Source organism: Somniosus microcephalus, chromosome 2, assembly GCF_052327205.1.
Source record: "Somniosus microcephalus isolate GS21.2 chromosome 2, FLI_Smic_1.0, whole genome shotgun sequence".
Classification (NCBI taxonomy): domain Eukaryota; kingdom Metazoa; phylum Chordata; class Chondrichthyes; order Squaliformes; family Somniosidae; genus Somniosus; species Somniosus microcephalus.
Genome location: NC_140988.1, coordinates 172,416,271 through 172,431,296, shown reverse-complemented (window position 1 = coordinate 172,431,296; position 15,026 = coordinate 172,416,271). Strand labels below are relative to the sequence as shown.

General features: G+C 43.9%; 1 protein-coding gene across 1 annotated transcript in view; it reads right to left on the bottom strand.

The window, feature by feature from the left end:
- lap3 (leucine aminopeptidase 3) overlaps positions 1-13,393 on the bottom strand; it is a 45,965-nt gene extending 32,572 nt beyond the window's left edge. Inside the window, exons 1-3 of the mRNA XM_085966737.1 lie at positions 13,212-13,393; positions 6,774-6,889; positions 50-104 (exon numbers count right to left, since the gene is read on the bottom strand). Coding sequence (XP_085822863.1) covers positions 50-104; positions 6,774-6,889; positions 13,212-13,313 — 273 coding nt within the window. The 5' untranslated portion in view covers positions 13,314-13,393. The remainder of the gene's footprint in view (positions 1-49; positions 105-6,773; positions 6,890-13,211) is intronic.
- Between the last annotated feature and the right edge of the window lie 1,633 nt (positions 13,394-15,026).

Below are 15,026 nucleotides of genomic sequence, written 5' to 3'. Positions count from 1 at the left end.
ATATATTGACTTGAAGAAAGTATTAAATATGTTTAATCTGAAATTATACCTGATGCAGCCCATAAAATATGCGGCTTCTGCCTTTTTTAAGCGTAGGTCCAGATCTAAAAAAAGAGCAATAATCTTAATTAGAAAACTGGAGTACAAAAAAGTAGACGTTTGCCCTTATAAATCCCTCCATAGCCTTGCTCCATCTTACCACTGGATCACCTACCAGCCCCATATTCCAGTTTGCAGCCTGTCTTCCTCTCACTGGCCTACTATGCATTCCCCTGTCCACCACCCACCGTTCTTCTGCACAATCGGTTGCACTGTCAGCCATTATACATTCCTACTCTCTCCCTAAAACCCATCCACCTTGCTCCATCAGTCCACACCTTCAAAAGCTTCTGCAAAATCCACCTCTTCAACCTCACCTTTGGCCACCTTACCCAACTCTTCTCCCTAATCCTGTTCAGTATCCAATCATCCCCATGAAGCACCTTGTGGGGTTTTGCTGTGCTAAAGGTGCAATGAACGTGCCAATTGTTGCACTGGGTTCTAAGGAAAATACTGGCCGAGAAGTTGCGGTCAGCGGCAAGGCGACAGCACTCATCGCTGACCTCGAAGAAAGTTGCCCACCCGCCGTTAGTTTGAATCTGGCGCTAAATCAAGCGACTCTCCAGTGTCCAGCAACAGTAATAACATCAAGCAGGCTAAGCAGCCAATCACACAGACAGCAAACCAGGAAGTAAAATGCACAGATAATAATTTACTTTTTAAAAATTTTACAGAGTGAAATAAAGATTGGGACATACACATAGGATTAAGGTAGAGGCTGAAATATCAAACAAACTTAAAAAAAAAATTATATTAGAAACAATGCAATTCTCATCATATTAATGGAAAAATTCAACATTCCACAAATATAAAATTAGTTTATAGGGCCAGAGCAGTTGTTCAGCAGTCAATACACTGTTAAAAACCCAGTTGCACCTCTTTCAACAAGGTTTAGCTTTTTCAGGGTTTTTTAACAGCGTAATAGGGGAAGTTTTCATCAGGAACTACATTTCAGTGTGATTGGTTGCCGAATTCGGGAAGTTCCACATTGCAACTTGTGAAGAAGTGTAGACTCACTGACTGCAACTTCTGAATTTCCGCGTTTATCTGTGCATGCACTTCACAGAATCACAGAAACCGCACAGTGCAGATAGAGGCCATTTCGGCCCATCGAGCCTGCACCGACACATATCCCACCCGATCCCCGTAACCCCTACACCAACACATATCCCACCCTATCCCCGTAACCCCACGTATTTAATCCCCCTAACACTAAGGGTCAATTTATCATAGCCAATCAACCTAACCCGCACATCTTTGGACTGTGGGAGGAAACCAGAGCACCCGGAGGAAACCCACGCAAACACGGGGAGAATGTGCAAACTCCACACAGACAGTCACCCGAGGCCGGATTCGAACCCGGGTCCCTGGCGCTGTGAGGCAACAGTGCTAACCACTATGCCACCGTGCTCCAAAAGTTGCTGTCACTTTCAGAGGAGTAATGATGGCGAATGCAGACAGTTGCGCTGTCATTACCACCGCAAAATCCAGGGCATTAAGACCAGAACCTAATGTCAGGGAGCTTAAAAATATAAGCTCCCTGCAACATCACCACACTTCTGTTACTCGCACCCTCTTACCAAATACACTCTTTTGTTGGTTTCTTGAAACGACAATTCTGAACAGACTGTCATGAAATATTAAACAGCTAAATCAATACATTCCACATTTCACCTTGACTCACTTCAGAAGAAAGGAATTCAAGCCTCATTGCAGGACTTCAGCACATAATCCTGGTTAACACTCTAGTAGTGATGAGGGACTGCTGCATTGCTGGAGTTGCTATTGTTTGGGTGAAAAGTTAAACAGAGGTCCCGTCTGCCTGTATCCAGCAGATTCCATGGCACTATGTGAGGAGAAGCAGGCAACTCCCCTAGTGCCCTGGCTAACATTCCTCCCCCAAACAAAACCATTCAAAACACATTACAACAAACCACCTGTAATTATATAGCACCTTTAACGTAGAAAAACATCCAAAAGCACGGGGTGGGGGGTGGCTTTAGGAGGTTATAGAGATATGGTGTGATAATGCCATGAAAAGATTTAAACGCGATGATGAGAATTTTAAATTTAAGGCTTTGCAGGACCAGAAGCCAATGTAGGTAAGCAAGGAACATAAGAACATAAGAAATAGGAGCAGTAGTCGGCCATTAGGCCCTTCGAGCCTGCTCCTCCATTCAATAAGATCATGGCTGATCTTCTACCTCATCTCCACTTTCCTGCACTATCCCCATATCCCTTGATTCCCTTAATAGTCAAAAATCTATCGATCTCTGTCTTGAATATACTCAACGACTGAGCCTCCACAGCCCTCTGGGATAGAGAATTCCAAAGATTCACCACCCTCTGAGTGAAGGAATTTCTCCTCATCTCAGTCCTAAATGGCCGACCCCTTATTCTGAGACTGAGACCCCTGGTTCTAGACTTCCCAGCCAGGGAAACATCCTCCCTGCATCTATCCTGTCAAGCCCTGTAAGAATTTTGTATGTTTCAATGAGATCACCTCTCATTCTTCTAAACTAGAGAATATAGGCCTAGTCTACTCAATCTCTCCTCATAGGATAATCCCCCCATCCCAGGAATTAGTCTGGTGAACCTTCGTTGCACTCCCTGTATGGCAAGTATATCCTTCCTTAGGTAAGGCGACCAAAACTGAACACAATACTCCAGGTGTGGTCTCACCAGGGCCCTATATAATTGCAATAAGATGTCTTTACTCTTATACTCAAATCCTCTTATAATAAAGGCCAACATACCATTTGCTTTCCTAATTGCTTGCTGTACCTGCATGTTAACTTTCAGTGATTCGTGTACAAGGACACCAACATTTCCCAATCTCTCACCATTTAAAAAATACTCTGCTTTTCTATTTTTCCTACCAAAGTGGATAACTTCACATTTCTCCACATTATATTCCATTTGCCATGTTCTTGCCCACTCACTTAGCCTGTCTATATCCCCTTGAGGCCTCCTTGCATCCTCCTCACAACTTACATTCCCACCCAGCTTTGTATCATCAGCAAACTTGGATATATTACATTTGGTCCCTTCATCCAAATCATTGATGTAGATTGTGAATAGCAGAGGCCCAAGCACTGATCCTTGCAATACCCCACTAGTTACAACCTGCCAACCCGAAAATTACCCGTTTATTCCTACTCTCTGTTTTCTGTCCGTTAACCAAACTTCAGTCTATGCTAGTATATTACCCCCAATCCCATGAGCCATAATTTTGTTTAATAACCTCTTGTGTGGCACCTTATCGAATACCTTCTGAAAATCCAAATACACCACATCCACTGGTTCTCCCTCATCTATTCTGCTAGTTACAACCTCAAAAAATTCTAATAGATTTGTCAAGCACGATTTCCCTTTCATAAATCCGTGTTGGCTCTGCCCAATCCTATTATTATTTTCTAAGTGCCCTGTTACCACGTCCTTAATAATAGATTCTAGCATTTTCCCTACTACTGATGTCAGGCTAACTGGTCTGTAGTTCCCCGTTTTCTCTCTCCCTCCTTTCTTAAATAGTGGGGTTACATTTGCTACCTTCCAATCCACAGGAACTGTTCTAGAATCTATGGAATTTTGGAAAATGACAACCAATGCATCCACTATCTCCATAGCCACCTCTTTCAAAACTCTAGGATGTAGGCCATCAGGTCCAGGGGATTTATCAGCTTTCAGTCCCATTAATATTTCCAGTAGTACTTTTTTACTAATACTAATTTCTTTCAGTTCCTCATTCTCGTTAGACCCTTGATTCTCCACTATTTCTGGGAAGTTTTTTGTGCCTTCTTCCGTGAAGACAGACACAAGGTATTTGTTTAATTTCTCTGCCATTTCCTTATTCCTCATTATAATTTCTCCTGTCTCAGCCTTTAAGGGACCCACATTTACTTTCGCTAATCTTTTCTTTTTACATACCTTTCGAAGCTTTTACAGTCTGTTTTTATGTCTCTTGCTAGTTTACTCTCATATTCTATTTTCCCTTTCTTTATCAATTTCTTGGACCCCTTTTGCTGAATTCTAAAATCCTCCCAATCCTCAGGTTTACTACTCTTTTTGGCAACATTATAAGCCTCTTCCTTTGATCTAATACTATCTTTAACTCCTCGTTAGCCACGGTTGAACCACTTTTCCTGTGGGGTTTTTGTGCCTTAAAGGAATGTTTAATTGTTGTAAATGATGTCTTAATTCTTTGAATGCTAGCCACTGCTCGTCCACTTACCTTTTAATGTAGTTTCCCAATCTACCGTAGCCAACTCACCCCTCAAACCTATGTAGTTGCTTTGTTTAGATTTAAGACCCTAGTTTTGGATTTAAGTCACTTTAAAACTCAATATAAAATTCTATCATATTATGGTCACTCTTCCCTAAAGGCCCCTTTACAACAAGATTATTAATTAACCCCCTCTCAGTGCACAATACTAGATCTAAAATAGCCTGTTCCCTCATTGGTTCCTCAGCATACTGATCTAGAAAACTATCTTGCATACATTCCATTAATTCGTCCTCCACACTATTATGGCAAATTTGGTTTGTCCAGTCTATATGTAGATTAAAGTCCCCCATGATCACTGTATTACCCTTGTTACATGCACCTCTAATTTCCTGATTTATACTCTGCCCTACATTTCAACTACTGTTTGGGGGCCTATAAACAACTCCCACCAATGTTTGCTGCCCCTTGCTGTTTTTTAGCTCTACCCAAACTGATTCTACTTCTTGATTTTCGGAGCCAAGATCCTTTCTCTCTACTATCTTTATCACATCCTTTATTATCAGGGCTACCCCTCCTTTTCCTTTTCCATTTTGTCTATCCCTTCTAAAGGTTATGTATGCTTGGCCACTTTGCAACCACGTCCCAATTATCTGCGTGGTTAATTCATCTATTTTGCGAATACTCCGTGTATTCAGATATAGTGCCTTCAGCTTTGACTTATTTCTATTTTTCCCTGATGTCACCTTAGTCACTGATGCCTTCTTACCTTTGTTACTCTCTCTGTCCCTTCCTGACCCACTCTGCTTATTTTTACCCAAAACTCTACTCTAGAGCCTTGACATTTCTCTCGCTGCTTTTAAATTTACTCTTTCCTGAATCCTCCCGCCCCCCTTCATTAGTTTAAAGCCCTGTTGACAGACAACCAGGAATTGGCGTGGGACGGGAGTTTTGGGTGAGCTGAAGTTTACAGGGATGGAGGATGGGAGATTGGACAGTGGAGAATTTGAACAGTCGAGTCTGGAGGTGATAGAGGCATGTATTAGGGTTTTAGTAGCAAATGGGTTGAGGGCAGGGTGGAGATGGGTGATTTTACAGCAGTGGAAGTAGGCAGTCTTTATAATGAAGCAGATTTTGGTGTGGAAGCTCTGGTCAGGGTCAAACAGGATGAGATTGCAAACAGTCTGGCCCAGCCTGAGTCAGTGGTCAGGGAGGGAGATGCAATCAGTGGCATCGGTATGGAGTTTGTTGCAGGGGCCGAAGACGATAGCTTCAGTCTTCCCAAAAATTAGATGAATGACCAAATTAACTGGTCATTCGTCTCATTACTGTTTATAGGATCTTGCTGTGTGCATAATACCTGCCTCATGTGCCCATATGACAAGTCACTGCACTTCAAAGTAATTCATTGCACGTGAAGAACTTAAATATGTTGGAGAGTGCCAAGGGGCAATAGAAGTACAGGATTTTCTTTTCTTATTTGAAGGTTGTGCATTTTGAAATGCCAATCTTAACTATCAGTTTTTATATGCCAGGGCAGATGTTAAGTGAGTTAATTTCCTACCTGACAGGCAGAAGGGTATAACGATTCTAACCACTGGGCTTCGTTTAAATGCCACCGGTCCACCTCCCACCCACAGCAGGTGTGAACTGGCACAGAGCTGTTGCTAGCAGGCAAAGAGCAGACAGCCAAAGGCCACCATCAACTTCCAAGTAAGTGGTGGGGAATGAGTGTTGGGACGGTCTCATGGGAAGGAAGGTGAGGAAAGTCCGGAGCAGGGGAGACTGCGACTTTTCTTGTAGGGCCCAGAGGAGCACTCCGGCTCCTGGCCCCACAAAGGAAAGTTTTAGACTCACCAGATAGGCCTCTTCCACCTTCAGATTGGCTGCAGACATGCTTCCACCTCACAGGAAAGGCCCAGCAGCTTCCCCACTCAGGCCCAGGTTGAAATTGCATAAATCAACGAGGCTCCTGTCTGCTTTAGGCCTCTTCCACCTGCAAAACCCAGCAGGTGACATTGCAAACTGTCAGAAACAGTCGAAATCTGAGCGGGTAAGTAACCTGCTCATTTTTAACTGTCCTGCTGTCGAGTTGCTGCTGGGCGGGTAGGGTTAAAACTGACCCCACTATGTCGCAATCTAAAACAAAACAACCTGTGCATTTTATCTTACCTGTATGTATGTATATTAATGTGGCAATGTGTAGACACAAATACAGAAAGCATGCACAACACATTCCATATAACAAATTTAACATTTTTCTCAAAATAAAAAACACTGAAATTACTTTTTAAGTGTAAACAAATCAATTTGCAGTTTAAAAAAAAGAACCGTTTTTAAAGTGTTCCAAAAACATTTGAAAACCCTTTCATATACTTCGAAAGAATAAATGAATCTAACATTCTTCTCAATAATCTGTTGCCTCCATGTAATTTTTAGGTACTGTACTTACATGGTCAGAAGTTCTTTAAGTCTTCCAGATACAGAACTGTCAAAAACTTCCCCTGCCTTTGTGAACTGAAACGCATCATCCACTTTCCCTCCTTCATACACACCTAGGACAAGACCCTACAGAGAAATAATGTTAGTCAGGACAAAAGATTAAAAACATACTGTAATTCTAAAAACTGCATTAATCACAAAAATAACAACTTACATTTATATAGCACCTTTAACATATAAAACGTCCCAAGGTGCTTCACAGGAGAGCTATCAGACAAAAACTGACACAGGGCCAAAGACGGAGACATTAGGACAGGCGATCAAAGGCTTGGTCAAGAGATAGGTTTTAAGGAGCGTCTTAAACGAGAGAAAAGGAGAGGCAGGAAGTTTTAGGGAGAGAATTCGACAGCTTAGGGCCTAGGCAGCTGAAGGTACAGCGGCCAATGGTGGAAGGAAATGGGGGATGCACAAGAGGCCAGAGTTGGAGGGACACAAGAGTTCTTGGAGGGCTGTAGGTTTGGAGGAGGTTACAGACATAGGGTCATGGAGGGATTTGAACACGAGGATGACAATCAAATGATGCCACAACACAGTGTTCTTCAGTGCTCCCAGCTAGTTGTCATTTTAATTGGACATCTCCTCAATATGGAGCACGAACAGCCCACTTCAAGCTAGTTTTTATAATCCCACAATTGAATGTTTGCATCACAAGGGATTTCCAAAAGAGATTGTGTAACAAGCTGCTGAAATATATATTTTTTTACTTTGATTGTTGTTCCCTGGTTGATTTTTTTTAAGTTAAACATTTTCTACGAGTTTCCCTGATGTTTCAGTAGGTACATACACCTGTGGTACAGTCTTATAAAACAGAAAGATCACAGATTCTATGCCAAGTGAGCTGATCTCAGCTAAGGTGGCAGTGAGGACACTACAATCGGCGTCTGAGCAAGGAAAGGACAAAATAGCAAGAGAAAGGCTATCATTTATATAGCACCATTCACAACATCTGGACGTCCCACAGTGCTTTGCTTCAAAACAGTTTAATCACTATTGTGATGTAGGGAACACAGCAGCCAACACTGCACACAGCAAGGTCCAACAAACAGCAATGAAATAACTAGATCATCTGTTTTAGGTGTTGATTGAGAGATAAGTATTGGCCAGGACACCAGAAGAACTCCCCACTTTTCTTCAAATAGTGCCATAGGATCTTTTACGTCCACCTTAGAGAACAGACGGGGCCTTGGTTTTACGCCTCATCCGAAAGACGAGTTCCTGCTGCTACCACTATCTAATAACCACTGTTTATACTTGGATGATGAGGTGAGGATCAGACTAACATAAGAAGTAGGAGCAGGAGTAGGCCATACGGCCCCTCGGGCCTGCTCCGCCATTCAATAGGATCATGGCTGATCCGAACCTAGACTCACGTCCACTTCCCTGCCCGCTCCCCGTAACCCCTAATTCCCTTATTAGCTAGGAAACTGTCTATCTCCGTTTTAAATTTATTTAATGTCGCAGCTTCCACAGCTCTCTGAGGTAGCAAATTCCATAGATTTACGACCCTCTGAGTGAAGAAGTTTCTCCTCATCTCAGTTTTGAAAGGGCAGCCCCTTATTCTAAGATTATGCCCCCTAGTTCTAGTCTCACCCATCAGTGGAAACATCCTCACCGCATCCACCCGATCAATCCCCCTCACAATCTTATATGTTTCGATAAGATCACCTCTCATTCTTCTGAATTCCAATGATTAGAGGCCCAACCTACTCAACCTTTCCTCATAAGTCAACCCCCTCATCTCCGGAATCAACCGAGTGAACCTTCTCTGAACTGCCTCGAGAGCAAGTACAGGAAACTTTGTGCTATCCGGCACCGACCTGTTGCCGTTCCCTCAAAACTGCCGGACACACCAGCGTTAATGTTGAAGAATACGGAGCTTTTCATCTCCGTATCTGACAACAAACACTGTTGCTTAGCAACAGCTTCTAAACAGTCGGCCCGTACCTTGGAAGCGTCTCTGTAGCTTAGCAACAGCTTCAGAGAGACTTTCCAGAGCCTGACTGTTGGAAAAAAAAGCCATGAGAAGAAAAAAAAACCTAACAAAACGGCTCCTGATTTTTGCCGGTGGCTCGAGCTTGCCGGACACTTAGCCTCCGGATAACACAAAGTTTCCTGTATAGCTTTTCTTAAATATGGAAACCAAAACTGTACGCAGTATTCCAGGTGTGGCCTCACCAGTACCCTGTATAACTGAAGCAAGACTTCCCTGCTTTTATACTCCATCCCCCCTGCAATAAAAGCCAAGATTCCATTGGCCTTCCTGATCACCTGCTGCACCTGCATACTAACCTTCTGTGTTTCATGCACCAGGACCCCCAGATCCCTTTGTACTGTAGCACTTTGCAGTTTCTCTCCATTTAGATAATAACTTGCTCTTTGATTTTTTCTGCCAAAGTGCAAAACCTCACACTTTCCAACATTATATTCCATCTGCCAAATTTCTGCCCACTCACTTAGCCTGTCTATGTCCTTTTGCAGGTTTTTTATGTCCTCCTCACTCACTGCTTTGCTTTCCCTCCCATCTTTGTATCGTCAGCAAACTTGGATATGTTGCACTCGTTCCCTTTCTCCAAATTGTTAATATAGATTGTAAAGAGTTGGGGTCCCAGCACTGACCCCTGCGGAACATCACTAGTCACTGATTGCCAACCCGAGAATGAACCATTTATCACAACTCTGTTTTCTGTTAGATTGCCAATCTTCTACCCATGCCAGTATATTACCCCCAATCCCGTGATTTTTTATCTTGTGCAGTAATCTTTTGTGTGGCACCTTGTCAAATGCCTTTTGGAAGTCCAAATACACCACATCCACTGGTTCCCCTTTATCCACCCTGTTTGTTACGTCCTCAAAGAATTCGAGCAAATTTGTCAAACATGACTTCCCCTTCATAAAACCATGCTGACTCTGTCCGATTAAATTATGCTTATCCAAATGTCCTGTTACTGCTTCCTTAATAATGGACTCCAACATTTTACCAACCACAGATGTTAGGCTAACTGGTCTATAGTTTCCAGCCTTTTGTCTACTTCCCTTTTTAAATAAGGGTGTTACATTAGCAGTTCTCCAATCTGCTGGGACCTTTCCTGAATCCAGGGAGTTTTGGAAAATTACCACTAATGCATCCACAATCCCTACCGCTACTTCTCTGATTTGTGATACCCTCAAGGTACCAGTATAGCCACCAACGAGGAGACATTTTAACAGTACACATATTGTAGATCAATACATTTTCTGTCCCACTCTACCCAACAGGATTTCCATGTGTGAGATGGCACTGGCCAGTTGGAAGAGATTACCTTATATATCAGAATTAGACCGAAAGTTGGATGAGATGGTTCTGAGAGAGACCTCCCATGTGACTGCACCCAACTGTGAACTTTCAACTTTGGGAAAGGAGAGGTCAGTCAGGGACTCAAACCAGGCGGGGGGAAGGAGCAGCATGGGTTCAAAATTGACTGAGGGACAGAAAGCAGAGAGTGGTGATGAATGGATATTTTTCAGACTGGAGGGAAGTATACAGTGTGTTCCCCAAGGGTCAGTGTTGGGGGCCACTGCTCATTTTGATATATGTTAATGACCTGGATTTGGGCATAATTTCAAACTTTGCAGATAACACAAAACTTGGAAATATAGTAAACAATGAGGAGGATAATAACAGACTTCAGGAGGACATAGACAGACTGGTGAAATGGACAAACACATGGCAGATGAAATTTAACACACAGAAGTGTGAAGTGATACACTTTGGTAGGAAGCATGAGGAGAGGCAATATGAACTAAATGGCACTATTTTCACAGGGGTCTATGTACACAAATCTTTGAAGGTGGCTGGCTGTTAAAAATGCATGAGATCAATGGCTTTATTAAAAGAGAAATAGAGTACAAAAACAAAGAAGTTATGCTAAACATTTATAAAACAATGGTTAGGCCTCAGCTAGAGTATTGTGTTCAGTTCTGGGTATCACACTTTAGGAAGGATGTCAAGACCTTGGAGAGGGTGCAGAAGAGATTTACTACAATGGTACCAGGGATGAGGGACTTCAGTTATTTGGAGAGAGACTGGAGAAGCTGGGATTTTTCTCCTTGGAGCAGAAAAGGTTAAGGGAACAGTTTTTTGACAGAGTAAATAAGGAGAAACTGTTTCCAGTGGCAGATGGGTCAGTAACCATCGTGAAAGAGGACGTATTAAGGGGTTTAGCATCTTTGAAAGTGGATTAATCGCCAGGCCCACATGAAATGTATCCCAGACTGTTAAGAGAAGTAAGATAGGAAATAGCAGAGGCTCTGACCATCATTTTCCAATCCTCTCTGGCTACAGATGATGTGCCAGAGGACTGCTAATGTGGTACCGTTGTTTAAAAGGGGAGAAAGGGATAGACCGAGTAATTACAGGCCAGTCAGCCAAACCTCGGTGGTGGGAAAAATATTGGAAAAAATTCTGAGGGACAGGATAAATCTTCATTTAGAAAGGCACAGATTAATCAGGGACAATCAGCATGCATTTAAGGGAAGGTCGTGTCTGACTAACTTGATTGAATTTTTTGAGGAGGTTACAAGGAGTGTCGATGGTAGTGCATTTGATGTAGTGTATATGGATTTTAGCAAGGTTTTTGATAAGGTCCTGCATGGCAGACTGGTCATGAAAGTAAAAGCCCATGGTATCCAAAGCAAATTGGCAAATTGGATCCAAAATTGGCTCAGAGGCAAGAAACAACAGGTAATGGTCTAAGGGTGGTTTTGTGATTGGAAGGCTGTTTCCAGTGGGGTTCCACAGGGCTCAGTACTGAGTCCTTTGCTTTTTGTGGTATATATCAATAATTTGGACTTGAATGTAGGAAGTATGATTAAGAAGTTTGCAGATGATATAAAAATTGGCCGTGTGGCTGATAATGAAGAAGAAAGCTGCAGACTGCAGGAATATATCAATGGACTGGTCAGGTGGGCAGAACAGTGGCAAATGGAATTCAATCTGGAGAAGTGTGAGGTAATGCATTTGGGGAAAGCTAACAAGGCAAGAGAAAACACTATAAATGGTAGGGACACTGAGAAATGCAGAAGATCGGGCAGCACGGTGGCATAGTGGTTAGCACTGTAGCCTCACAGCGCCAGGGACCCGGGTTCGAATCCGGCCTCGGGTGACTGTCTGTGTGGAGTTTGCACATTCTCCCCGTGTTTGCGTGGGTTTCCTCCGGGTGCTCCGGTTTCCTCCCACAGTCCAAAGATGTGCAGGTTAGGTTGATTGGCTATGATAAATTGACCCTTAGTGTTAGGGGGATTAAATACGTGGGGTTACGGGGATAGGGTGGGATATGCGTCGGTGCAGAGGTTACGGTGATCGGGTGGGACATGTGTCGGTGCAGGCTCGATGGGCCGAAATGGCCTCTATCTACACTGTGGGGTTTCTGTGATTCTGTGATCAGAGGGACCTTGGAGTGCATGTCCACAGCTCCCTGAAGGTAGCAGGACAGGTAGATAAGGTGGTTAAGAAGGCATACGGGATACTCGCCTTTATTAGCCAAGGCATAGAATATAAGAGCAAGGAGAGTCATCCACCTGAAACGTTAATTCTGTTTCTCTCTCCACAGATGCTGCCCGACCTGAGTATTTCCAGCATTTTCTGTTTTTATTTCAGATTTCCAGCATCTGCAGTATTTTGCTTTTGTGTAAGAGCAGGGAGGTTATGCCTGAACTGTATAAACACTAGTTAGGCCGCAGCTAGAATACTGCATGCAGTTCTGGTCACATTACAGGAAGGATATGATTGCACTAGTGAGGGTGCAGAGGAGATTTACGAGGATGGTGCCTGGGCTGGGGAATTTTAGCTATGAGGAAAGATTGAATAGGCTGGGGTTGTTTCCTTTGCAACAGAGAAGGCTGAAGAGAGACCTGATTGAGGTGTATAAAATTATGAGGAGCTTGGAGTGGGTAGGAAGCACCTGTTTCCCTTAGCAGAACAGTCAATAACCAGGGGGCATAAATTTAAAGTAATTGGAAAAGGATCAGAGGGTATTTGAGAAGAATGTTTTTCCACAGAGGGTCTTGGGGTCTGGAACTCACTGCCTGAAAGGGTGGTAAAGGCAGAAACCCTCACCACATTTAAAAAGGACTTGGAAATGCACTTGATGTGCATGAGAAGAGCTGGAAAGTGGGATTAGGGTGGAGAGCTCTCTCGGTCGGCACGAACAAGATGGGCCAAATGGCCTCGTTCTGTGCCGTAAATTTCTATGATTTGGAGATTGACGGTAGAAGCAACAAGCTGTCGGCCCAGAGGAAAATACACCCGCGCCTCTTTAATGCCGAACAGGTTAAACAAATGCTCAGAGAATAATAAATATTAACAGTAAACTCCGAGCCCTACAACAGTGACCGTCAATGTTAACTGGACCTTGGAGCCGCTGCTGGGCCGGGACAGCGGGGAGAAGCGAGGACCCAAATACGCCCTCAGGAGGGACCGCAGCGGCGACTTGCCACACACACCGAGCGACATGTCTGACACCGAAGGAGGGGTTCCGACCGCCGCCGGCCTCTCGGGCGATCTCAGCGGTGTCGGCTCCCGGCTCCTCGGACAGCGCCCCTAATGGCGAGCAGACTGTGATGCTGCAGGCTCCCGGACACCGCCCCTGATGGCGAGCAGACTGTGATGCTGCAGGCTCCCGGACACCGCCCCTGATGGCGAGCAGACTGCGATGCTGCAGGCTCCCGGCTCCCCGGACAGCGCCCCTGATGCCGAGCAGACAGTGATGCTGCAGGCTCCCGGCTCGGACAGCGCCCCTGATGGCCAGCTGACTGCGATGCTGCAGGCTCCCGGCTCCCCGGACCCCTGATGGCGATAGCAAAATACTGCAGATGCTGGAAATCCGAAATAACAACAGAAAATGCTGGAAAAATTCAGCAGGCTAGGCAACATCCGTGGAGAGAGAAATAGAGTCAACGTTTCAGGTCGAAACCCTTCGTCAAGACTGAAAACGCGAAGGGTTTGTTGCCTGGCCTGCTGAGTTTTTCCAGCATTTTCTGTTGTTATTCCCAGAATTTTGCTTTGTTTATCTAGATCTTGCTCCCACCAGTTACTTCCAGAACTATATTCTGGCATTTTTCTCAGAGCTAAGCTCAAATAAATTACTTGCAGTGATGAATTCCAAGAAATGTAATTAATAAGTAATTCCTGCAACTTTCCCTGATAACTTCAGAGTTTCACTATAAATACTCTCCCTTCCTGAACTGTAGTAAATAGGATAATTAAAAAAGAAAAACTTGCATTTATTTAGCTCCTTTCACGATGACCGGACGTCTCAAAGCGCTTTACAACCAAAGAAGTACTTTTGAAGTGGAGTCACTGTTGTAATGTGGGAAACGCGGCAGCCAATTTGCACACAGCAAGCTCCCACAAACAGCAATGTGATAATGACCAGATAATCTGTTTTCGTTATGTTGGTTGAGGGATAAATATTGGCCAGGACACTGGGGATAACTCCCCTGCTCTTCTTCGAAATAGTGCCATGGGATCTTTTACGTCCACCCGAGAGAGCAGACGGGGCCTCGTTTTAACGTCTTATCTGAAAGACGGCACCTCCGACAGTGCAGCACTCCCTCAGCACTGCACTGGGAGTGTCAACCTAGCTTTATGTGGAACCCACAACCTTCTGACTCAGAGGTGAGTGTGCTACCAACTGAGCCACAGCTGACAGATAAAGAGGAGGAACTTAAAAGGTTGGAAGTACTCAAAAGTAGAAAAGTCATCTGGTCCGGATGGAATGCATCTTAGGTTACTGAGAGAAGTAGGGGTGGAAATTGTGGAGGCTCTGGCTACAGTCTTGAAATCCTCTTTGGATATTGGGGTGGTGCGTCTCAAAGCGCTTTACAACCAAAGAAGTACTTTTGAAGTGGAGTCACTGTTGTAATGTGGGAAACGCGGCAGCCAATTTGCACACAGCAAGCTCCCACAAACAGCAGTGTAATAATGACCAGATAATCTGTTTTTGTTATGTTGGGTCAGGGACAAATATTGGGCAGGACACCAGGGATAACTCCCTGCTCTTCTTCAAAATCGGGCCATGGGATCTTTTACGTCCACCCTTTAATAAATTAATGGGAATTAATCCCTTCAATATTAAAGGGAATTAATCCCTTCAATAAATTATCCCCAGAGCCGTGTTTGATAAATTCATGAATTCTAACATAAAAGGTAATCCAAAAGTCTTCT